At 43.9% G+C, this 25,175-nt stretch overlaps 1 protein-coding gene across 1 annotated transcript in view; it reads left to right on the top strand.

Annotated features, from left to right (window-relative positions):
• The first annotated feature begins 1,712 nt into the window (after positions 1-1,712).
• Positions 1,713-25,175, top strand: part of LOC120936140 (cytochrome P450 2C5-like) — a 56,118-nt gene continuing 32,655 nt past the window's right edge. The window contains exons 1-4 of the mRNA XM_040348276.1: positions 1,713-1,817; positions 8,603-8,796; positions 15,068-15,230; positions 18,893-19,042. Coding sequence (XP_040204210.1) covers positions 8,617-8,796; positions 15,068-15,230; positions 18,893-19,042 — 493 coding nt within the window. The 5' untranslated portion in view covers positions 1,713-1,817; positions 8,603-8,616. The remainder of the gene's footprint in view (positions 1,818-8,602; positions 8,797-15,067; positions 15,231-18,892; positions 19,043-25,175) is intronic.

Below are 25,175 nucleotides of genomic sequence, written 5' to 3'. Positions count from 1 at the left end.
GTCCGCTCGGACTTACACACGACCGGATCTATCTGCTGGAACTGATCCGCAGATCAATCCCAGCGGATAGATCCGGTCGTGTGTACGGGGCCTAAGAGAGAATACAGTCTACTGTTTCTTGGGTCCAGGATGTGCAGGTTCTGGTATTGGATGTCATTGTAAAGCATCTATAGTTGCCAACCAAAGTAATATAACATTTTAGCACAGAAATGCAGTTACATGTCATACTGTTTCATGTACAGGGGTGTCTCACAGAAGAAGAGTTGATCCAAAGGGGAAGGGAGAAGAGAGGATAATCAGTTCTATATTTAAACATCAATGAGCAACTATAGATGCCTTACAATGACTTGGTGCTCGTGTAAAAATTCATCTGTATGCTGTATATGTATTATCAACGTTCATCCATTATTGATTTAAAATGTTGTTAACTCTACATTTTCAAAGATACTCTTAATATGTATATGATGTTTTCTGTGCTACCTTTAAGGCCCTGACGAAGTGGGAGTTCCTGCGAAATGTGTAGGCCATACCTCTGACATCCTATACCAAAACTTGCACATCCTGGACCCAAAAAACAGTAGACTGTATTTTTTCTTAGATTGTAATAGATTTTATCCATGGATGGAAAATATTTTTTTTTCTATATTCTTTAAAAATGATGTTATATATCATTGCTCATACTCCACTAGGGCACACTTAAAATCCCTCTCTATCCTACCTCGAATCCAAATTGTATACCTTTCAGGGATGGTGCCTTTGTGTAAGTATAAGCATTTCATGTCTACTCCCGCCCCTACATAATGCATTATATGATGATTTCTAACCAGAGTAGTGAGCACACTTGCCCCATCCTGCCCACCAGCCCCACACTTACCCCATCCATGTAGCAGACAGCTTCGACTGCCTCCTCCTGCATCTCCTCCGAGGCTTCCCCCTGCTTCTGCTCCTGGCCAATATGGTCGCTTCTCCTCTCGGCCAATTGGATCTTAAGACCCGCTTCCTGCTTGGCCACTATTGTCACACAACTGGGTGGGCTTGGAGCACACCCTTTTTAAAGCCAATCACGTGCTAAAATCCATGCGTCTGGTGCCCTGCATGTAGCTTAGGGGCCGGACGCATTGATTAGGGGGGTGGTGCCACTGGTGTAGAAGCACTTCTCTTATGGCAAAGCTGATCAGTGGAATCTACCATCTCCCCGCCGGCACATTGATCTCCCTGTTGGCACAGTGAAAGAGAAGTGTGGAGGCACTTCACGTATGGCAAATCCGGTCGATGTGATCTCTAATCTCCCCACCGGCACATTGATCTCCCTGCAGGTGCAGTGCAAGAGAAGTAGAATTTGGGTGCAAAATTGTTTTATACAGCTGCACAGCATTTAAATAGTAAGAACACGCATCAATCTTTCTCCGGGCTTTTTGCTCTGAGACTAGGCTAAAAAAAAAAGTTTGCAAGGTTATTATGCCTGTAGTTATGCTGTAAAACCCCTATCAATTTTATTTTTTTATTTTTTTTATTTTACCATGTCTCCAATTCAAGGGATTTTCCTTTACTTTCTCTCCTATAGATATATGAAATGAGAGGAAAATGTGCTTTGTCTTTGGTTGTAACCTTAGAATTCCTTGGCCAGGATACACATATTTCACAAATAAAAGAAAAAAAAATAGAGGTCTTACGCAATGTGCCCTTTGTTCTATTGCAGGTTAAATAAAACCTGATATTACCTTTTTATTTCAGATATTGTGAAGTGGAGTCATTGTGCGCTGAGAGTACATGAGGAGTGCCTAAAGGTTGAAGTTTGACTCAAAGGTGGCATTTAGGTAAGCCTTTTACAGTGCTCTTATAATTTGGAGGTAGGATGTCATTATATTATTTAAGATTTAATAGCTGTAAATAGAGATTAATTAATCTGATCCATACACATCAACACAGATGCCTTTGTTTTTTTTGTTTTTTTTTGTTTTTTTTATGGATTTACAACCACTTTGAAGGAAAACTATAGGCAAAACATTTTTGTTTAATTTGGATAGAGTTGGGTAAAGTTATAGCCATGACATTTTTTCCCCCCCCGCCATCTGTGTCTATCAATGTGGCCAGACATTGGAATCTCATTCATTTTAAAGATGTCTCAAGTCTCTCCATTCAGGGTATTGAGAGAATCATGACCCCCAAGAGAGGAGGAAATAGATCCAGAGCACTTTGCAAGTGCAAAGTGTTCTGGATATTCTCTTTACACACGAGAATCCCGTCAGGGTTACATCTTACATAAAATCGTGTGGTGTATGATGGTCGACATCGCCTGAAGTTAAAATTTGGCGATAAGTGGGGTCTTTTTTAGGCATTCAGATAGTACACATGGACATAATGATGGCATGAAGATATGTGATGCATGCATCCATACCTCCAGTCCAGTGTTTTTGAGGTTTTTGTGTCATTGTCTGCATACCAAAGTAGAAGAGGTTTTGTTTGGATGTCGGTGCATTGGTTCACTACTATCCCCGTCATTCATTATTACCTAGCCTTGAATTCAATATTCAATAGCTATGGAATATATATGCATGGGTTTTGGTTTTAGAAGTGAAAGTGAGGGTTCCGCTTAAATTTAATATACTGATTTAAGATTATTAATATACACATTATATATATATATATATATATATATATATATATATATATATATATATATATATACAGTAGATAGATAGATAGATAGATAGATAGATAGATAGATAGATAGATAGATAGATAGATAGATAGATAGATAGGTCACCCCATGTTCATGAGGAAGGCAAAATAATTTTATTTGTATATGTGGATGCTTAATAGTAGTTCAACATGTACATGTTTATTTATTTATTTAAAATTCATTTTTTACATCCCGAAAAACGGTCGCGTGTACGCGGCATAAGTGTACTGTGTACTTTGCACAGTGTGCACCTAAAGCTTACCTTAATACAATTTCTGGTGTTCTAATACAAATACAGGTAGGAAGCTGCAGTATTTTGTTTTAGTGTCCTTTGCACAGTGTGCACCTAAAGCTTACCTGAATACAATTGGCAGTGTTCTCATACAAATACAGGCAGGAACCTCCAGTATTCAGTTTTAGTGTCCTTTGCGCAGAGTGCACCTAAAAATACCTGACTACAATTACTGATGTTCTCATACTAATACCACAGGCAGGGATCTACAAGTATTGTCAGTTGGTGTACTGTGTCTTTGCACAGTGTGCACATAAAGCTACGTGACTACAATTGCTGGTGTTCTCATACTAATACCACAGGCAGGGATCTGCAAGTATTTTCACTTGGTGCACTGTGTCCTCTGCACAGTGTGCACCTAAAGCTACCTGAATACAATTGCTGGTGTTCTCACACTAATATCACAGGTAGGGATCTGCAAGTAATACTGGCATGTAATTACAATTCTTGATCTAATATTTAACAGCAGGGCCCATTCCTGCGCCCACCAAGAGTAACTGTGAGGATTTACAGTGTTGTGGCACCAGCACCAAAGGCCCAATTTTTCTACCACTGTTCAACAATGGCATGTAATTACAATTCTTGATATAATAGTTCACAGCAGGGCATTCCAGCGCCCACCAAGACTAACTGTGAGGGCTTACAGTGTTGTGGCAACACCAACACCTAAGGGCCAAATTTCTGCAGAGCCCCTACTTTCAAACATCCAACTTAAAAATGACTCCTACTTGCAAACGGAAGGAGACAACAGGAAGTGAGAGGAAATCTACCCCTAGGAAGGGAAATTCTCTTCTGTAAGCTTTATCACCAATCCTTGTTTCACTAAAAAAAACACATTTTCAAAAAAAACATTTGTCATTGGGACAGAAAGTGAGGTGAAATCTTCTGAACAAATGCGCACAGCAAAACAAATGTTACAGGGGTGATAACCCTTCTCTATGTTTTCCAAAAATCTTAAAAATAGATTTCTTGGCTGGAGCTAAACTTTAAAAATGTACCAGTTCAAAATTACAAATACATTCTACTTAACAACAAACCTACAGTTTGTTTGCACCGCCTGTATACTGCTGTTCAGAATATATAGGGCCTGGGGGCCCCACGCCTTTCCTTTTTTTTTCAGAAGAAATCGCCTTTCCTACCCATGCCATTTTTCTCAATGATTTCCATCCATATTGCCGGGACCAGACATTACATTAAAGCCGCAAGCAGTTTTAAATGACCTTTTTCCTATTGAAATGTAATTTTGTGCAAGGACAGTTCTAAACACGGGAAACATGTGCCACTTCACAGGCATACTATAGACACCCAGCAGGTACGATATTTAAAGGAATATTTCACTTTAAGTGTAGTGCCCTGCTCCTTTTGAACAGGTGCTGCTTTCAATTTAGTGGGGGTCTGAGTTGTTATTTGGCTCAGACTAGTATGATTAATGGCAAATTTTGCCTCTGTTCCAGCCATGGCTGTGCTGGGAGTTCCACCATTGTTCGCCTGGGGGTGTCATTACCACCCCAGGCCAAGGGGGGCAGCAGCAAGGTCAGGGTGTATTGGGTGTTCCCCTCAGCAGCGAATCAGTGGGAGTGATCACCCCGCTGTGCATGCTGGGGAGGGGTACTTAAGGGACGGACACCATTGACAGGGTTCCTTGTTCGCGTCTCGTGGCCCGCCTGGCCTGAGGTGCGTGTCCTGAATCCTGAATCCTGTCCCTGGGACCAATGTATGTCCCTTTTTTCATCCGCAAACGGATGGATGAAAAAGCGGACATACGGTCCGCAGGTGTGAAAGGGCCCTTAGTGGTAGATTAGGTAGCACTTTGGAATACTTTGCTACAAGAATATCCTGTTGTTTAATATTTAGCTTAAAGCAGAGTTCCGGCCACAATTAAAAAAAAAAACTTTTTAAATATGAATACCCCTGTAATACACAAGCTTAATGTATTCTAGTAAAGTTAGTCTGTAAACTAAGGTCCGTTTTGTTAGGTTGTTACAGCATTTAGACACTTTATAAAATAGAAATTGACTGGGGCCATCTTAAGTGTGGGCATCATGAAGCCAGACTGTATGACTTCCTGGATTTCAGCCTTGCACATGCTCAGTGCTGTACAAGCAGTGTAATGGTTTCAGATCAGGTTTCAATAGCAACGGGAGTGTCAGAGGAAGTTACCGCCCCTTATCTATGCAAACCTCTCCTCCCTTCCTCCTTCCAGGAACCAGTAAATATACGAAATAATTTGTTCCTGTGCAGATATATCTACATAACAAGATGATATATATATATCTTGTTATATATGTGGTGTGCATACATATACCAGACATGTGCACTGTCAATAAATTCATTTTGTTTAGTTCCGTTTCGCATTATTAGCCGTTATTTCGTATTTTGTGCCCGAAACTCAATTCGGATTCGTACGCTCATAATGGGCACAGCAGGAGTACATCCACAGGAAGTCAGCACAGAACAGGGATGGTGGGAACCCTTCATGAGGGGTTCCCACCATCCCTGCACTGAGTTCCCGGGTCTGTACACCCGCTGTGCCCATTATGAGGGGTTCCCACCATCCCTGTGCTGAGTTCCCGGGTCTGTACACCCGCTGTGCCCCATTATGAGGGGTTCCCACCATCCCTGTGCTGAGTTCCCGGGTCTGTACACCCGCTGTGCCCATTATGAGGGGTTCCCACCATCCCTGTACTGAGTTCCTGGGTCTGTACACCCGCTGTGCCCATTATGAGGGGTTCCCACCATCCTTGCACTGAGTTCCCGGGTCTGTACACCCGCTGTGCCCATTTTGAGGGGTTCCCACCATCCCTGTGCTGAGTTCCTGGGTCTGTACACCCGCTGTGCCCCATTATGAGGGGTTCCCACCATCCCTGCACTGAGTTCCTGGGTCTGTACACCAGCTGTGCCCATTATGAGAGGTTCCCACCATCCCTGCACTGAGTTCCCGGGTCTGTACACCAGCTGTGCCCATTATGAGAGGTTCCCACCATCCCTGCACTGAGTTCCCGGGTCTGTACACCCGCTGTGCCCCATTATGAGGGGTTCCCACCATCCCTGCACTGAGTTCCCGGGTCTGTACACCCGATGTGCCCCATTATGAGGGGTTCCCACCATCCCTGTGCTGAGTTCCCGGGTCTGTACACCCGCTGTGCCCATTATGATGGGTTCCCACTATCCCTGCACTGAGTTCCCGGGTCTGTACACCCGCTGTGCCCCATTATGAGGGGTTCCCACCATCCCTGTGCTGAGTTCCCGGGTCAGTACACCTGCTGTGCCCCATTATGAGGGGTTCCCACCATCCCTGCACTGAGTTCCTGGGTCTGTACACCAGCTGTGCCCATTATGAGGGGTTCTCACCATCCCTGTGCTGAGTTCCTCGGTCTGTACACCTGCTGTGCCCCATTATGAGGGGTTCCCACCATCCCTGTGCTGAGTTCCCAGGTCTGTACCCCCCGCTGTGCCCATTATGAGGTTCCCACCATCCCTGTGCTGAGTTCCCGGGTCTGTACACCAGCTGTGCCCATTATGAGAGGTTCCCACCATCCCTGCACTGAGTTCCCGGGTCTGTACACCTGCTGTGCCCATTATGAGGGGTTCCCACCATCCCTGCACTGAGTTCCCGGGTCTGTACACCTGCTGTGCCCATTATGAGGGGTTCCCACCATCCCTGTGCTGAGTTCCTCCTGCTTCCTTCTTCCCCCAGCACAGCACATTGCCACCATAACATTGCCCACCGCATCATCCCCGGCACAGCTCCCCGCATCGGCCCCAGAACTACAACCAGACCCAAAAGTCAGTGCCCACCAGTGCATTATCAGTGCCCATTAGTGTGGTGACACCAGTTCATTATATCAGTGCGGTGACAACATTATTAGTGCCCATCAGTGCGGTGACATTAGTGCCCATCAGTGCGGTGACAACATTATTAGTGCCCATCAGTGCGGTTACAACATTATTAGTGCCCATCAGTGCGGTGACAACATTATTAGTGCCCATCAGTGCGGTGACAACATTATTAGTGCCCATCAGTGCGGTGACAACATTAGTGCCCATCAGTGCGGTGACAACATTATTAGTGCGGTGACAATTAGTGCCCAGTGCAGAGTGGGGAGAGGTACAGATGATCAGGCATACAGAGCGGATCTCTGATAGGTCTGTATGTGAGTACACTGATCGTAGTACAGCCCCGCCTCCCTGTACATAGAAACAGCGCTCTGCACTGTCTGTCACAATTCTAGTGCAGGGTGACAGAGCGGATCTCGGTCTGTGTAGATCTGTATGTGAGTACACTGATCGTAGTACAGCCCTGCCTCCCTGCACTAGAATTGTAACACACAGTGCAGAGCGATGTTTCTATGTACAGGGAGCCCGGGCTGTACTACGCTCGGTGTACTCACATACAGATCTATCAGACAGAGTGAGATCCGCTCTGTCTGTCTGATGATCTGTATCTCTGTGCACCGGAGACAGACAGCGGGGGGGGCGGGGGGCGGAGGTGACGGACGGACGGGGGCGGTGCTAGGACGGGGGAGGAGTTGGAGAGGGAGAAGAGAAAGGACACCACCTCTATGGGCGGCACTGCCCTCCCTCCCTCCCGCCCCCCGAGATGTTCATCCACGGCTGCGATGTTGAGGCCAGCCTCCTGGGATTGATGACACACATATCCCAGGAGGCATAGCAGCGCTGGATGCGGCGGGGGGGGGGGGGGGGGCATTCCGCCGCGGCGGGGGAATAAGACACTCAGGGATAAAAACGTGAGTTTTTAAAAGAAAAAAAAAGACATCCCAAATGTATTTAAAGGGGCAGTGTTAAAACTAATGCCGATAAGTTGAAAAATAGGGTGGAACTCCGCTTTAACTGTTTATAAATTTTGCTCACATTTTTGAGTAGGAGGGAGCTGAGTATATGTAGCACACACAGCACTCATTCATTTCATTTAAAGGGACAGCACACCAGTCTAATACACATTATTTATTTAAATCACTTAGCGTGTGAGTACACTTGTTTGGTGGTTGCAGTAGTTCCACATTTCTTAATAGGTCACCCTGTTAGCAGCACATGAGGCTACTCTGATACATCTATAGAAATCTTGTATCCTCTGTGTTTACTTAATGATATACTCTATTTGAGTCAGGGCTGTCTTAATGAGAGGGCACACCTGGGCACTGCCCAGGGGCCCCAGCTGTATGGGGGGCCCTTGCACTTTCCCCAAAGCAGCTGGACCTTGAGCCCACGCTGCCCCGAAATTGGGGGCCCCATGATGGTACTGAGAATGATAGATACACAGGGGAGGCAGTCTGCCTCCTACCTTCTTGATGTCCGTTTACATGCACTGTCATCATTGTAGGGGCCCCAGAGCATTATTTGCCCAGAGGCCCATGATGCTATTAAGACGGCCCTGATTTGAGTTATCTGGGCTTGAAACAGGTTTAACTGCTGTATAGCCTGCTGCCTAGCCTGTTTCTGGGAGCCTACAGAGGTTCCCAGATTACATAATTACAAATCCATTGGCAGATAAAGCAAATCACATATATTTATTTCATTTGTGCATTCAGCTGTTTTAGAATCAGTGCTTTGTTTGAAGAGTTTGTAGGTTTGTAACCTGATCAACATTTCTTTTCTGTCTTTATCAGATTTTGCTGACACAATGGATGTCTCAGATCCAATTACAATAGTTCTATCCATTATTCTCTGCGTATTTCTGGCCATTGTCCTTTATGGATGGAAAAGCGGGACACCCAACTTTCCTCCTGGACCAACTCCTTTACCGATCATCGGAAATATGCATATCCTAAACATGAAGAAGCCGTATAAATCATTTCACGAGGTAAGAATGACATGTACATAATATGCTGAAGGATATGGAACAGAAAAACCTAGAAGTATAGAGTGATGCCGCGTACACACGATCAGATTTTTCATCGGAAAAAGCTTGGATGTTTTTTCCGACGGAATTCCGCTCAAGCTTGGCTTGCATACACACAGTCACACAAAAGTTCTCTGAACTTTCAACCGTCAATAACGCGGTGACGTACAACACTACGACGAGGCGAGAAAATTAAGTTCAATACTTCAAGCATGCGTCAAATTGTTTCCGAGCATGCGTCGGAATTTTGTGCGTCGAAATTGCTACAAACGATTGGAATTTCCGATTGGAATTTTTTCTGCCGGAAAATTTGAGAACCAGCTCTCAATCTTTTGTTGGCAGAAATTCCAACAGCAAATGTCTGATGGAGCATACACACGGTCAGAATTTCTGACCAAAAGCTCACACAAGACTTTTCTTGTCGGAATTTCAAACCGCGTGTACGCGGCGTTACTCTATGTGCAAACATCTAGGCCGGTGTTTCCCAACTTTGTTGTTTTACTTTTTTTTTACTCCAGAGGAACCCTTGAAATAATTTTAAGGTCTCAGGGAACCCTTGGCCAAAAAATATATAACAGGTCACAGTACATTAGCATGAATTTAAATAGAAATAAAGAAATTGGCATAACTAGGGTATTTGACACCCAGAGCGGATTAGTTTACAACACTTCCCTGCTCTGTGCAGCAACAATAATTACATGAAACAAATACAAATGAATACAACTAAATTATAATATAAGAAAATAAACACAAATAGAAATTAATAAAACAAAATTATAAAATAAGAAAAGAAACACAAACTGTGAAAGTTGAAATTACTTTGGTGGTCCTATGGAAAAAAGCCCCCTTTACACTGATAAGTGTAGAAGTGACCCATTACATTGGATGTCAGTGGGAAATTGCCCACTGATATTGGTGGTGATTGTAGGTGGGAGGTCGATCTGCTACTGTTCTCTGCTTGGGGAACCCTCTTGCAATCCCTTGGATTTCAAGAAATCCTGGCTGGCAAAGCCTTGTGTGTGAAGTCTACTGTGCCAGTGCACATGGAGGTATATTTTGCGCTGAGTGTACTCATCAATGCCAGGCTGGGTCTGGGACCAGGTGAAAAACTTCTAAAAGTCACAGGTCTCCCAACCCCCCTGTTTTACTTACCTGAGCCCTGGAATGTCCCACTGCGAGGACGTACTGTCTCTCTGCCCAGGCTTTTGGCTCTTGATTGGATAGATTGATAGCAGCACAGACATTGACTCCCACTGCTGTCAATCAAATGCAATGATGCGGGCGCCAGGGGGGAGGGGCAAAATCCTGCATTCGACGGCTATGGACGCTGAATGATGGAGCACCCACAAGGAAACCCCCCGGGAGAGAGCTGCTCTTAGGGGGTTATCTGATACAGGGAGGAGCCGCAAGAGCCACCGGGGGACCCCAGAAGATCGCGTTCAGAAGCCACTCTATGCAAAACGAAGTATGATATGTTTGTTGTTTAAAAAAAATCAAACATTTACAATCACTTTAAGGCAGTTCCCCGAAACATAGCGTGGGTCTCATACATGTCCTACGTTAACTCTTTCCTCCCCATACCCAGTGATCAGGTCTTAAACCTCTGAATTGCTAGTCTGCTCCTGGTGACTGGACAGCTAGGGATGGAGTCAGAGCACCGACTCCTCACTACCGGTGGACCTGCAACCTAACCAGGTACCACTCTAAATGAATGGCTGCTGTAGCTGTTTCTTTTTTTCGGTTACCCATGGCAACTACCTCCTCTTCTTTGCCTTTTAAGTTAACCTTAATTGCACACTAGATACACATACCTCATAGTGCTTTAACAGACCCAGGTCCTTTAGAAATATGCCGAGACCAAACCGACACCCCTTGAATAACTTCAGACCATGCTCAAAGCAGTTGAAACAACTTTTACTGAGAACTCAGAAGAATATGTATAACATGCATAAACGTCCTTCTGCTAAAGTGGTTGTAAACCCTTTACAACCACTTTTACCTACAGGTAAGCCTAGGTAAAGGCCTACCTGTAGGTGCTTGAAATATCTCCTAAACCTCCACGGTTTAGGAAATATTTACAATAATGACAGGCGCTGATGTATACGGCGTATGCGCTGTAGACAACCACACAGGCACACTTCAGAAACAGCGATCGGCCCTTCCTAAAGGAGGCTGTGCCGTGACTGGCGGCTCAACCATTGCATGTCTCAACCAATCACATCACAAGAGCCGCGATACCCAAAAGTAATCCCCGGGAGAGATGTTGGCCGCCTGAGTGGTGTACTCAAGGGTGCACCAACAGGTCATGCTTTCAGGCTCTCCATTATTTTTTATGGGTGATTTGATCAGTTTCACTGCCTTAGTAATTACCACAGCCGTTTCATCTGAGGGAAATCCTGAAAACATAACCTGTTGGGGTACCTCGAGGACTGGAGTTGAGAAACACTATTCTAAGCCCTATGCCTGCTATGAAGGCTGGTAGCCAACTTATTCCTCTTGTATTGAATTGTATTGGAACTGTACTGCCTGCCCTCATGTTGTAAAACGCTGCACAAACTGTTGGAGCTATATAAATCCTGGATAATAATTTTAACATACCTCCCAACTGTTCCTAATTTCGAGGGACTGCCCCAGATTTGGAAAAATGTCCCTCTGTGAGGGGAAGATGGCCCCCACCCGTCGCCATACCAATGCAGGGCGGAAGCAACGTCAAAAAGGGATTTTTTTTTTTAAATGACATAAATATATATATATTTTTTATTATTGCATTTTTGTAAATATGAGATCTTTTTGACCCCAGATCTCATATTTTTAAACATCGCCTATGGAGATTTTTAAGGGTAAAAGTTTGTCGCCATTCCATGCAATTTTGAAGCGTGACATGTTGGATATTAATTTACTTGTAACCAGTGGCGGCCCGTCCATAGAGGGCGCCCGGGCGCCGCCCCCCTCCCCCAGTCAGTAAAAAAAAAAAAATCTAAAAAAAAAAAATATATATTTTTTTTATTTAAACATGTCCCTTTAAGGAATTTTTTTTTCCAAAAAAGGTCCTTGGCTGCACTGTGTCCGAGCGCCGGGCACGGTGCAGTGGGGATAGCGCCACGTCTGTGCAATTACGGGATTGCAGACGAGGCGCTACATTGGCACAAAAAAACGCCTTTGTGGCGTTCTCCATCGCGCCACTTGCTTCCGGCGCGATGGACTGTATTGTTATTATGGCTGGGCGGGGACACACTTTCTGTGTGCACCCGCCCGTCTCTGTGCTGCTAGTCCCGACGTCACAGGAAGAACAGGAAGTGACGTCGGGACTCTCGAGCTCAGTGCGCCTGGTGGAACAGGTAAGCCATCCATGCAAGAAGGTTAAGAAATTCTGCTTTAAAAAAATCAAATAGTTTATGGACAGACAAGGTTGTCTACTGCCAGTCGGTACACAGTACTAGATTAAATCCCCCTAGCGTTTCTATGTCTTAGTAGTGAACGTAGATAAGGCAAGCTATGGAATTTTCTGTACATAATTTATTTTACCTCTGAGCCGTCTCTCCAGTACAGTATCTCAAATGAAGTATTAGAAAGTTATAGGAAACACATATTTTCAAGTTTAAATATGATACCAAGGAGGTATTTTATTAGTCCACGCTGGGAGTAAAATAAATTGCAATATATCAACATTATATGCAGTTAAACTTTGGCAAATGTCTCTTTTCTCATGGTACCAGTAAAACCTGCTGTCCAACAACAAAGAAAGAAAAAATGTAATTCCTGCAATTATTTTCATCATATTCGCTTGAATTGTTCTCCTTTGTTCTTCTGAGCACTTAAAAATAATGTATTACGTCATGTATTATAGTAGGTTTTAGGCTTACATTTGATGGCATGGCACAGTGACTGCGTTTGATGGCATGGCACAGCGGCTGCGTTTGATGGCATGGCACAGTGACTGCGTTTGATGGCATGGCACAGTGGTGCGAATTGATGGCATAGTGACCATTTGATGGCATGGCACAGTGGTGATAATTGATGGCACAGTGGCTGCGTTTGATGGCATGGCACAGTGACTGCATTTGATGGCATGGCACAGTGGTGATAATTGATGGCACAGTGGCTGCGTTTGATGGCATGGCACAGTGGTGACAATTGATGCCACAGTGGCTGCATTTGATGGGCACAGTGAGGCTGCAATTTTTTTCTTTTTTATGTTTGCGGGTAGGCGTTACACTTTGGTGGGGGTGGGTCAGCCATGCCCTGTGACCTTTGACCTCTGGGAACCCGCCTTTTGACCTTTAGGGGAGGTCCCTGTTCTAATTCCTGAGTCCTAGCCATATTCTTCAATGGGAAATCCTAACCCTAACCCCCTAACACCCTAACCCTAACCCCAGCTGACCTTTGACCTATGAACTTTAACCCTAAGTGCATCTCCACTTAGTGATTCTCCCCACCCTAAACCCCTACCTTTCCCAGGTCCCGCTAGGTTTGTTGTAAAAAAAAACATAAGTGCATCTCCACTTAGTAACTCTCCCCATGAGTGTGCTTGTAAGACTGCTGTGCAAATATGGTTGACAGAAAGTATTGCAACGATCGCCATTTTATTCTCTAGGGTGTTAGAAAAAATAAATATGTTTGGGGGTTCTATGTAATTGTATAGCAAAAAAAAAGTTTTTACTGTGTAAACACCAAATCTCAGAAAGAGGATCTGTCCTTAACCACTTAAGCCCCGGACCAATATGCTGGCTAAAGACCCAAGGGGTTTTTACAGTTCGGGACTGCGTCGCTTTAACAGACAATTGCGCGGTCGTGCGACGTGACTCCCCACAAATAGAGCTTTCTTTTGGTGGTATTTGATCACCTCTGCGGTTTTTATTTTTTGCGCTATAAACAAAAATAGAGCGACAATTTAAAAAAAAATGCAATATTTTTACTTTTTGCTATAATAAATATCCTCCAAAAACATATATACATTTTTTTTCCCTCAGTTTAGGCCGATACGTATTCTTCTACCTATTTTTGGTAAAAAAATCGCAATAATCGTTTATCGGTTGGTTTGCGCAAAATTTATAGCGTTTACAAAATAGGGGATAGTTTTTTTGCATTTTTATTTTTTTTACTAGTAATGGCGGCGATCAGCGATTTTTTTCGTGACTGCGACATTATGGCGGACACTTCGGACAATTTTGACACATTTTTGGGACCATTGTCATTTTCACAGCAAAAAATGCATTTAAATTGCATTCTTTATTGTGAAAATGACAGTTGCAGTTTGGGAGTTAAACACAGGGGGCACTGTAACATTTAGGGATCACTGTGTATGTGTTTACTAGTGTAGGGGGGTGTGGCTGTAGGACTGACAACATCGATCGAGTCTTCCCTATAAAAGGGATCACTCGATCGATGCGCCGCCACAGTGAAGCACGGGGAAGCCGTGTTTACACACGGCTCTCCCCGTTCTTCAGCTCCGGGCAGCGATCGCGACGGAGCGGCTATAAACAAATAGCCGCGCCGTCGTCCCAGGTCGCTCCCCGAGGCTTAAGGACCGCCGCATGTACCGGGGGGGGTCCCGATCGGACCCCCCACCCATGTCTAGGCAGGCACGTACAGGTACGTTGATGTGCCTGTCCGTGCCATTCTGCCGACGTAAATGTACATGAGGAGGTCGGGAAGTGGTTAAGTGGTTAAAACTGTCCCACTACTGTCCAATTTCCAAGCATGTGTCACTGCCAAAACTTAATGAAAAAGCTATTTTTGACTGCAATGAGTAAGATTGAGGTGCTGTTGTTGTATGCAAGCCAAGCCATTTGTAGAAGAAAAATAAATCAGTTCCACAGCCAATTATATTCTGCCAGTAAATGCTTTTGCTAAGATTGGCCATGAAAATTAAACTGTTCTGTAACATCATACACGGATTTCAAGAATTTGTATATTCTCAATGCTGCCTTCAAAACAGCATGAAAGGTTATGGTATTTATTTTTCTACATTGGTACCTGATGTCCCCCATGACAATGCCCAGCTTTCAAAGCCTTTTTTGACAATGTTTTTCCTATTAAACAAAATTTACCTCCCCTAAACTTTAAGATGATTTGCTTATAAGTTCATGTTGGACAAATTTAAAATAGGGCCCTCTGCAAATTGATCCCCAGAAGATTTAACTATCTCTATATACATTATTCTAAGATTTACCTTTTTGGAAAATTCTGCTTGGTTATATATTTATATTACTGCCATCTGGTCCAATTGCAGCTCTCTAAGAAGTATGGTCCGGTGTACAGTATCAAGATAGGAGAAGAAAAAATGGTGATCCTCTGTGGATATGAGACAGTAAGAGATGCTTTGGTAAATCATGCTGATGAGTTTTCCGGACGACCGATAATTCCACTGTTCGATGAATTTTCTAAAGGACACGGTAACATAAATTTTTGCACGCTGTGATATTTTCTGTTATTTCCTTGACTTTTTCCTCTCTTTTTTTGCTCTCTGTTGATTCTGATAAATACGAAATATTGTGTATTTATTTTATTTATACCCATTTGCCAGATATAACCCAGTATGCAATTGTTTTAGTTGGTTCACTGCTGTGATGTGAATACAGCCCTCCAGGAAGTCAGGTTGTACATGCTCATAAAACGAATGACTCGGCTGAAAAGACCCTAGTAGACTCCTAGTAGAGACAGTGAGGGTGATTTACTAATACTGGAGAGTGCAAAATCTGGTGCATCTGTTCATGGTAGCCAATCAACTTCTAACTTCAGCTTGTTCAATTAACCACTTGACCACTGGGCACTTAACTAGTAGCCGACCGCGCACCGTCATTATACGGCGGCAGGTCGGCTCTCCTGGGCGAGAGCCCGTAGCTATACGTCCTATCGTATAGCCGCCACTAGGGGGCGCGTGCGCGCCGCCGGAGGCGCGCGCGCGCGCTCCCCGCTCGCCCCCGACTCCCGTGCGTGTGCCCGGCGGGCGCGATCGCCGCCGGGCACACGCGATCGCTCGGTACAGAGCGGGGAACGGGAGCTGTGTGTGTAAACACACAGCTCTCGTTCCTGTCAGCAGGGGAAATGCTGATTTTCTGTTCATACAATGTATGAACAGAAAATCAGTGTTTCCCCTAGTGAGGCCACCCCCCCCCCACAGTAAGAACACACCCAGGCATACTTAACCCCTTCCCCGCCCCCTAGTGTTAACCCCTTCACTGCCAGTGGCATTTTTATAGTAATCTAATGCATTTTTATAGCACTGATCGCTATAAAAATGCCAATGGTCCCAAAAATGTGTCAAAAATGTCCGAAGTGTCCGCCATAATGTCGCAATACCGAAAAAAAAATCGCTGATCGCCGCCATTACTAGTAAAAAAAATATTAATAAAAATGCCATAAAAATACCCCCTATTTTGTAAACGCTATAACTTTTGCGCAAACCAATCAATAAACGCTTATTGCGATTTTTTTTACGAAAAATATGTAGAAGAATACGTATCGGCCTAAACTGAGGAAAAAAAATGTTTTTTTATATATTTTTGGGGGATATTTATTACAGCAAAAAGTAAAAAATATTCATTTTTTTCAAAATTGTCGCTCTATTTTTGTTTATAGCGCAAAAAATAAAAAACGCAGAGGTGATCAAATACCACCAAAAGAAAGCTCTATTTGTGGGAAAAAAAGGACGCCAATTTTGTTTGGGAGCCACGTCGCACGACCGCGCAATTGTCTGTTAAAGCGACGCAGTCCCGAATCGCAAAAAGTACTCTGGTCTTTAGGCAGCAATATGTTCCGGGGGGTAAGTGGTTAAACCCCCTTAATAACCAGACCAATTTTCAGCTCTTGGTGCTCTCACATTTTGAATGACAATTACTCAGTCATACAACACTGTACCCAAATGACATTTTTGTCCTTTTTTCCCCCACAAATGGAGCTTTCTTTTGGTGCATTTAATCACTGTTGTTTTTTTTATTTTTCCCCTATTAAAATAAAAAAGACTGAAAATTCTGTAAAAAAATTTTTTTTTTGTTGTTTCTGTTATAAAATTTAGTAAATTTGTAATTTTTCTTCATAAATTTTGGCCAAAATGTATACTGCTACACATCTTTGGCAAAAATAAGTACAAATTGGTGAATATTATTTGGTCTTTGTGAAAGTTATAGGGTCCACAAGCTATGGTGCCAATATCTGAAAATAGTTTGGGGGTATTGCAGAGTATTGTGCGGGGGTATTGCAGAGTATTGTGCAGGGGTATTGCAAAGTATTGTGCGGGGTATTGCAGAGTATTCTGCAGGGGGTATTGCAGAGTACTGCGCAGGAGGTATTGCAGAGTATTGCGCAGGGGTATTGCAGAGTATTTTGCGGGGGTATTGCAGAGTATTGTGCAGGGGGTATTGCAGAGTATTGTGCAGGGGATATTGCAGAGTATTGCGCAGGGGGTATTGCAGAGTATTCCGCAGGGGGTATTGCAGAGTATTCTGCAGGGGGTATTGCAGAGTACTGCGCAGGAGGTATTGCAGAGTATTGCGCAGGGGTATTGCAGAGTATTGCACAGGGTATTGCAGGGATGGCTGAGCAGGGATGGCTGGATCTGTGACTGCAATAGTCACAGATCCAGCCCACAGCGCTGCTGACACTTGCTCTCTCCTCTCACACTGTACCGATCGGTACAGAGAGAGGAAGGAGGAACCAGTGTCATCAAATGACGCCAGTTTGTTTACATGTGATCGCTCCGTCATTGGACAGAGCGATCACGTGGTAAACAGCCGCTATCAGCGGCAATTTACCATGTGTGCGCGCCCCAGGGGAGCGCGATTCTGGGAGGACGTCCATAGCAGTAATTCGGCTATGAGGCAGTGATTAAGTGGTTAAGCTTTGACAATAAAACCTGGAAGCTGATTGCTTTCTATGCAGAGCTGCACCACAATTTGCATGCTCCAGTCTTGGATCAATCCCAATCCCTGAGGAGGTGTGCCCAGTAGGTTTCTGGTGAGAACATTAATAATCTGGGGTCTGGATTAGCTTGGTTCTTGTCCTGCTGAAAAAGTTCCCAGGCCTAGGTGATATTCCACTTTTGTAGCAGCTGGCTGGAGTTGATGCAGTTCATCGAGGTTCCAACTGTTCATTTTACCTGAGCCCCAAACTTTCGTGGGCATGATCCCGCATCGTTCTCCCCGCGGCTTTTTGGCTCTTCATTGGATAGATTGATAGCAGCACAGCCATTGGCTCCCGCTGCTGTCAATCAAATCCAATGATGCAGCCGCCAGGGGGTGGGGCCGAGTCATACACTCGGCGGCTATGTATGCCGAGTGTATGACACAGGAGCACAACCGCAAGGTAACCCCCCGGAAGAGAGCTTCCCAGAGAGGGTTATTTATTGCGGGGAGGAGCAGAGACAGCCGCCGTGTTACCCCAGAAGAGGACGATCAGGGCCACTCTGTGCAAAACAAACTGCACAGTGGAGGTAAGTATGACATGTGTGTTCTTTTTTTATTTATTTTTAAACGTGAACCCATAGTATCACTTTAATAATCTGGGGCCTGGATTAGCCTGATTCTTGTCCTGCTGAAGACGTTCCCAGGCCTAGGGGATATTGGACTCTTGGGGCAGCTGGCTGGAGTGGCTGCAGTTCATCGAGGTTCCAAGTTTTATCCAAGTTTTATCAACTTTAGATCCAACTAAGCAGTTTCATCTAAGCATCTAATCTGGAGAGCTCACTGAAGAGTGCCTGATGATGAAGTTGGAAGGTCTGTAGCTGTCCTGTGGCATTGTGAGTAATAACCTCCCACGTATTTAAGCGTGTATGGTGAAAGCTAAGCACTGAGCAGTTGTCCTGGGACATAGAGGTGTTTGGCAGAAACCAAAGCCACTGATCAAATATATATTTTAAAGTCCATATTTTGAACTATTGATTTCAGAATATACAAATTTGTTAAGATTTTAATGTTGAAAACTACTGGCCCTTCTTTTATGAAAGTGCCAGACAGGAAGTTAGGTGGTATAGGAAAATATCACCTGGGGCTATTTGGGATGTACAGAAGCTTTTAGCAGTTGTGGATGGACTTATAGGTTTTTTTTTTCTTCCATTCAGGAGTTATTTTTTCCCGAAATGAAAACTGGAAAGTGATGAGAAGATTTACCCTTTCAACATTACGAGATTTCGGGATGGGGAGAAAGACAATTGAAGACAGAATTCTGGAAGAATGTGACTGTTTGGTGAAAGAAATCAGATTATTCAAAGGTCTTGCTTCTCAAATCTTGAATGACATTTGCGAATTGATGACACTTTTGTAAATGACATTATATTAACATCAATGTTGTTAGTAACAAAGACTAATGCCGCGTACACACGATAATTTTTCGGCATGAAAAAAAAACTATGTTTTTCGGCATGTAGAAAAAACGAAGTTTTTCCAACTTCATCATTAAAACGACATTGCCCACACACGGTCGTTTAAAAAAAATGCTCTGGCAAAGCACGGTGACGTACAACACGTACGACAGCACTATAAAGGGGGAGTTCCATGCGGATGACACCACCCTTGGGGCTGCTTTAGCTGATTTTGTGTTAGTAAAAGACAATTTGCGCTTTTCTGTCTGTTACAGCGTCATGAATGTGCTTACTCCATTATGAACGATAGTTTTACCAGAACGAGCGCTCTCATCTCATAACTTGCTTCTGAGGTTTTTAACGTTGTTTTAGCCCACACACGATCATTTTTTACAACCCGAAAAACTACATAGTTTAAAACGTCGTTAAAAAATGCAGCATGTTCGGAAAAAAAAATTGTAGTTTTTTAGAACCCGAAAAATGATGTGAAGCCCACACACGATCATTTTAAATGACATTTTATAAAAACGTTGTTTATTTCATGCCAAAAAATGATCGTGTGTACGCGGCATTAGGCTTACCTGTAAAATCCTTTTCTTGGAGTACACCACGGCACACAGAGCCTTAAATCATTACATAATGGGTTGTATGGTCACCAGAGGTGATTGGACACTGGCACAACCAATCAAAGACAGTTCCCCTCCATATAACCCCTCCCATCAGTGAAGTACCTTAGTTTTGTAGCAAGCAATAAGGTTCCCATAAGAAGGGGGGGACCTCTGTGTCCCATGGTGTACTCCAAGAAAAGGATGGCGAATAGGTTCAAAAGGTTGCTTCTGCAACACTGAGGCCTCGTACTCACGACCAAACATGTCTGCTGAAACTGGTCCGCGGACCAGTTTCAGCGGACATGTTCGTTCGTGTGTAGGCAGTAACGTACAGAATTCCAGCAAACAATCGTCGGCCAGACCGTTTTCCAACGAACAACTGTTTCCTGGTCTTGCTTTAAAACAGTCTGCTGGAATCGTGTCCGTCAGACATGTTCGGTCGTCTGTACACAAAAGCAGCGTACAAAAACCCCGCGCATGCTCAGTCCAAATGAGGAGACGGGAGCGCTCGTTCAGGTAAAACTCGCGTTTCTTTGGGATATGGCACATTCGTCATTAGAAACCTTTTATTCTAGCAAGAGAACAATGTCTTAAAAAGGCGCACTAAACCACATTTTAAAGCCTCGTTTTCTTAATTCTTCTCTTGCTAGAATAACCCCGTTCTCTTGCTGATGCAATTTCAATAGAGTTGTCCCATACTGAAATGTCACATTTCTTGCTTGTGATGTAATCCTTTAATAATGTTTTCTATGCCAGACGTGTGTTTTGGTTGGTGGTCCTCCATAATTTAGAGTAGTCATTTTTGTAAAGGAATGTGCATTTTTTTTTTTTTTTTTTTGTTTCTAGTTATGTCACCATTTAAACAATTTTTTTTTTACATGTTTTTTTAAATTAATTTTTTTTTTTGGTGTTTCATTAGAGAATATTAAACCATGTTGGCACACCAAATGTCCCCCCCCCCCCCCCAGGAGTGTGTCCTTTGTAAATTACCCATTGTATATTTATTAAAGGTTTGCTGCCTAATAATCCCCACAGTATATCAAACAATAGGCATGTTTTCAAATGAAAGCAAAAGGCCTTTTATTCAGGCAAATGTCATCACAAAAAATAAAAAGAACGGCAGCACTAGAATAGATAGCAAACTATATGCAAACTTGCATTTCCAACATGGTGAAGGATAAACTTCCAAGCCTCAGGAGCCAAACACAAAAATATGAAGCAGCAGCACACAAACAAAGGAACCCAAACTGTGGTAGTACAAACAAGATGTCCTTTATGTGGAAGGAAATGGAAGGCAGAAAATCAACGTTTCCTCCTCTTTCCAGCCTTCCCTCCAGGCAGCCTTCCAGCGGATCGAACACGGGGTCTTGCAGGTGGGGTTGATGTGGCAGCAGGAGGATGGTGTTCCGCAAGCCGGGCTGGATCACATAGCCCAGTGTCTGGGGTCAGCAGGCCCCTCTGCATCCACCAAAGGACCTGGTTCATCAGGGCCTTTGCCAGTCTTCTCTGGTCCTCCTCCCCTTCATTTAAATCATGGGCCAATGAGGCACTGAAGGCCTCTGTGGGGTTGAGGGGGGCCCTCATGATGGCGCTTGCCTCCTGGATCATGCGGAGGCTTGCCTCCTCCACAGGCCTCAACTGCCTCCTTCGGCCTGATGGCCTCACCTGGGGGGGAGAAGACTGGCTGGTGGTGGTTCTCCTGGCCGGGTGGACCTGCTGCAGGCCACTGGGCCCAGCCTCCTCCTGGCTGCCACTGACCCCGGCCTCCTCCTGGCTGCCACTGACCCCGGCCTCCTCCTGGCTGCCACTGACCCCGGCCTCCTCCTGGCTGACAGACACCTGAGGATCTGCCACCTCCTGGCTGATCTCTTCTTCCTGTGTGGAAAAAAAAGGAATTTTTTTACAATTTCGCTAAATAAAACCACACTCATTTTCATGTTTTTCGTTTAGTATTTTCTGTTCATTATTACTTGAATACACTCTACTTCTGACCCCTGCAGTTGTCATCCCTGACACCTATTTGTCTGTACACCTTTTTGTTTGCTTTTTCCCAGCTTGGTTTTTTTTTTACAATATCTAATCATTAATCCACCAAGAATTATTTACGCCATAAATATAGAGGAAACTACTATACCTCCTCATCGAAGGGTGGCAGATCTGCATCTCTGTCAGCCAGGCCCTCTTCCTCCGACTCTGCAGGGCTGTGGTCATCTGGGGAATGTCCGCTGGAAGGTAGCATGGAGGAAAGGTTGGAAGAAAGACTGGACATCGTTTTCCTGCCTTCCATTTCGTCCCGCAAAAAAGCCATCTGTTTATAATACCACAGTTTGGGTTCCTTTGCTTGTCTTGCTGCTGCTCCCGATTTTTGGCTTTTATTAGCTTTGTATGCTCTCCTGTATGTGCTTCTGAGGTTGGCAAGTTTATCCTTCACCATGTTGGCAGTGCATCCTGGCACCCAAGTTTGCATATAATTTGCTAGCTCTTCTAGTGCTGCCGCTCGTACCTCTTTATTGCAATATAAAGAGTGCTTTGAATTCCACAGGATGGGCGTGTCCTGGTATTTTTGAAGTAAGGCCTCTATAGATTCCTTGCTTTGTAGGAGGTCCATTGTAATTTTTCCCAAATTATATTTCTTTTTGAGTCTAGATTACAAAAACATAAACCACAGAAAAATAAATATTCCAAAGGATCAGCGTTGACCTTGATCTAATATGTGTCTTCAAATTTATTACCTATATCTAATTACAAACACAGTCTCTCTTGTTTAAACAATGATTGGCAGCTCGGCCGCATTGCTTGTACCAAACATTGATTTGCTAGATGCAGAGCCATTGTTCACATTGCAGTAAATATTTTAAATATATAAAATTAAACAATGCTTACAAATGACAGTTTTCATCTAGGCACTCTTTCATGTGTAAATCTCATGCCCCTGACAATGGATGACATAAAAGACACTTCCTAATGACCTCTGTACAACCAACACTTGAACAATACTTTGCCTGATCTGAATACACCATTCAAAAACTTGTCAATGAGGTACAGCATTGTTCACATCTCTATTTTGTGAGGTGTCCAAAAGCATTTGGATACCAAAATAACATTGTGGTACCCCATAGACAGAATAGCTTAAAAAGGGTGCAACCAACAGCCCAAACCCCCATCCCATGTGTCTACATTTTCAAGGCCTCTGCTGATCACATTTTTAATTTCCTTACCTTCCTGTCTCTCGCTCCTCGTTTCTCACGCTCGCCTAATTACCGCGTAAGATGCGTAATCACGGCGTAAACCTTTTAAACACTCCGCGTATTTATGAAACCCCGCCCTCGTCACCTTTGCGAGGCCCCTAATCAATGAGTTTAGGAAATATGGCGTTAACTGTGTATGTTCTGGATGCGCTCGAAGATTCTCCGCGTAACCGACGTAAACACGTTGTTTGCATTCTCTACACTCCGCGTATGTATTAAACGCCGCCCTCTTCTCCGCCCATGGCGTAAGAATTCATCTTTTCCACGCCCATAATCTCTGTGGGAAAGGAAAGATGGCGATGTCACACGAGCGGGCACGATGCTCTCATGCCACAAGTGAAGGGACAGAGGCAGGGACGTCCCGATCAAGGAAAAGAAGATATAAAGCCACTAATATGCGGTTCCAGGAAATGGTGGAGTTAGTTTACATCATGCGAAAGAAGGACTATGATGGTGAATTAGGGCCATACAAGACCCCTAACCGCCGAAAGGCACATATTATGGACAAGGTGGCGAGGAGAATGCAGAGGATGTTTGGGATCACCAGGTCCAAGGAACAGCTGAGGAAACGATGGTCAGACTTAAAATTGAGGGAGCCACATCAGATGAAGAAAATACTTAAAATTCTGCGTAAAAGTAAGTAAATATATATTGGGGTTGGGGGGGGGGGGGGGTGATTGTCTGCAATAATGTGTTGCCATGTATATTTCACCATCTGCCTCCTTGGCCTGCTTGTAATTTTAAAGACATGTTGTCATTTATTTTTTAGGACATAAATAACTACATATTTACAAACAGTGTTCTTAGTAAACAACGTAACATCACATAGTTTATCAGAAAGGCTCGGTTATTCCAGGAACAACACACCTGGACATGGCTCACTGGCCAAAAACTTTGTTTGTAAACATTGTGTAAAAGCTAGTTCTAGAAAAAAAAAGTATGAGAATGGGAAAGGCAAACAGGATACATTCTAAAAACAGTGGTACTAAAGCAGATGTTTTCACATCTGCAATGCAGAGCACCTGTGTCTCCACAAATAAAAAATGGGTTTTGGTAGGGTCTCCCAGAAATACAGTTTAGGGGGGACATCCATGTGTGTCACTTTGCTAAAAAGGGGCAGGATCAGAGCTTGCCATATAGAAGTAATTGCTAAATGTAGGTTTGGTGAAAGATAAAAGTAACTAAATGAAAGCATCTTCTAAGCAATGTGTGCGATTTATGCTCTCCAATATCTGTGTGCTGATGAGTCTACATTTTTTTTGTTTTATTTCAGGGGAAAGAAGTCGCCAGCATTTGGAGGAGGCAGAGAGGGCCAGACAAGGCCAAAATCTGCCATCTCAACATGTGGAGGAGGAGGAGGATGTGGAAGGAGAAGAGGATGTGGAAGGAGAAGAGGATGTGGAAGGAGAAGAGGATGTGGAAGGAGAAGAGGATGTGGAAGGAGAAGAGGATGTGGAAGGAGAAGAGGATGTGGAAGGAGAGGAGGATGTGGAAGGAGAAGAGGATGTGGAAGGAGAGGAGGAAGGAAGAAAGGAGGAAGGAAGAGAGGAGGAAGAAGTAATTTTGGACTTAGAAGTCATAGCAGATGAAGGGCAAGTGGCGGAAGAACAATTTGGCGAATTGAAAGAAGGTGGATTGATGGATGAAGGAGGAGTCCAAGATGATGGGGAAGTGGTGGAAGAAGGAGGAGTGATTGAAGATGATGGGGAGGTGGTGGAAGAAGGAGGAGTGATAGAAGATGTCGAAGAGGTGGAAAGGAGAAGCCCATCAGGTCAGTGTCACCCTAGCTTGATTCAAAAAAACATATGTAGATAGGCCTCATCGAAAAATAATGTTGTAAATGCCTTTTTTTTTGTTGGTTTTAGGGGAGGAGGATGGTGTGCCAATATTTTCACGTGCAAGTGCTGCTATAATTATTCAGCAGGTAATGGAGTGCAGCACTGAAATGCACAATATGCGTGAAAGGATGTTTCTCATGGAACAGAATGTAACAAATGTGCTTTTGGAATGCAGCACGGAAATGGACAATATGCGGCAAAGAATGATGGTCATCGAATCTAATTTTAAGAACATTATTGACATGATGGGCCGTGTCAAAGACTGAAACACCCCCCGCCCATCCCCCGCCCCCACAAACATTTTTACAGTTTGAATAATGAATACGCCAAAATTTGAAGATACACACAC

The sequence above is a fragment of the Rana temporaria genome, chromosome 4, assembly GCF_905171775.1.
Source record: "Rana temporaria chromosome 4, aRanTem1.1, whole genome shotgun sequence".
Taxonomy (NCBI): Eukaryota; Metazoa; Chordata; class Amphibia; order Anura; family Ranidae; genus Rana; species Rana temporaria.
Note: the sequence above shows the minus strand (reverse complement) of the source record. Positions and strands in the feature narration are given on the sequence as shown.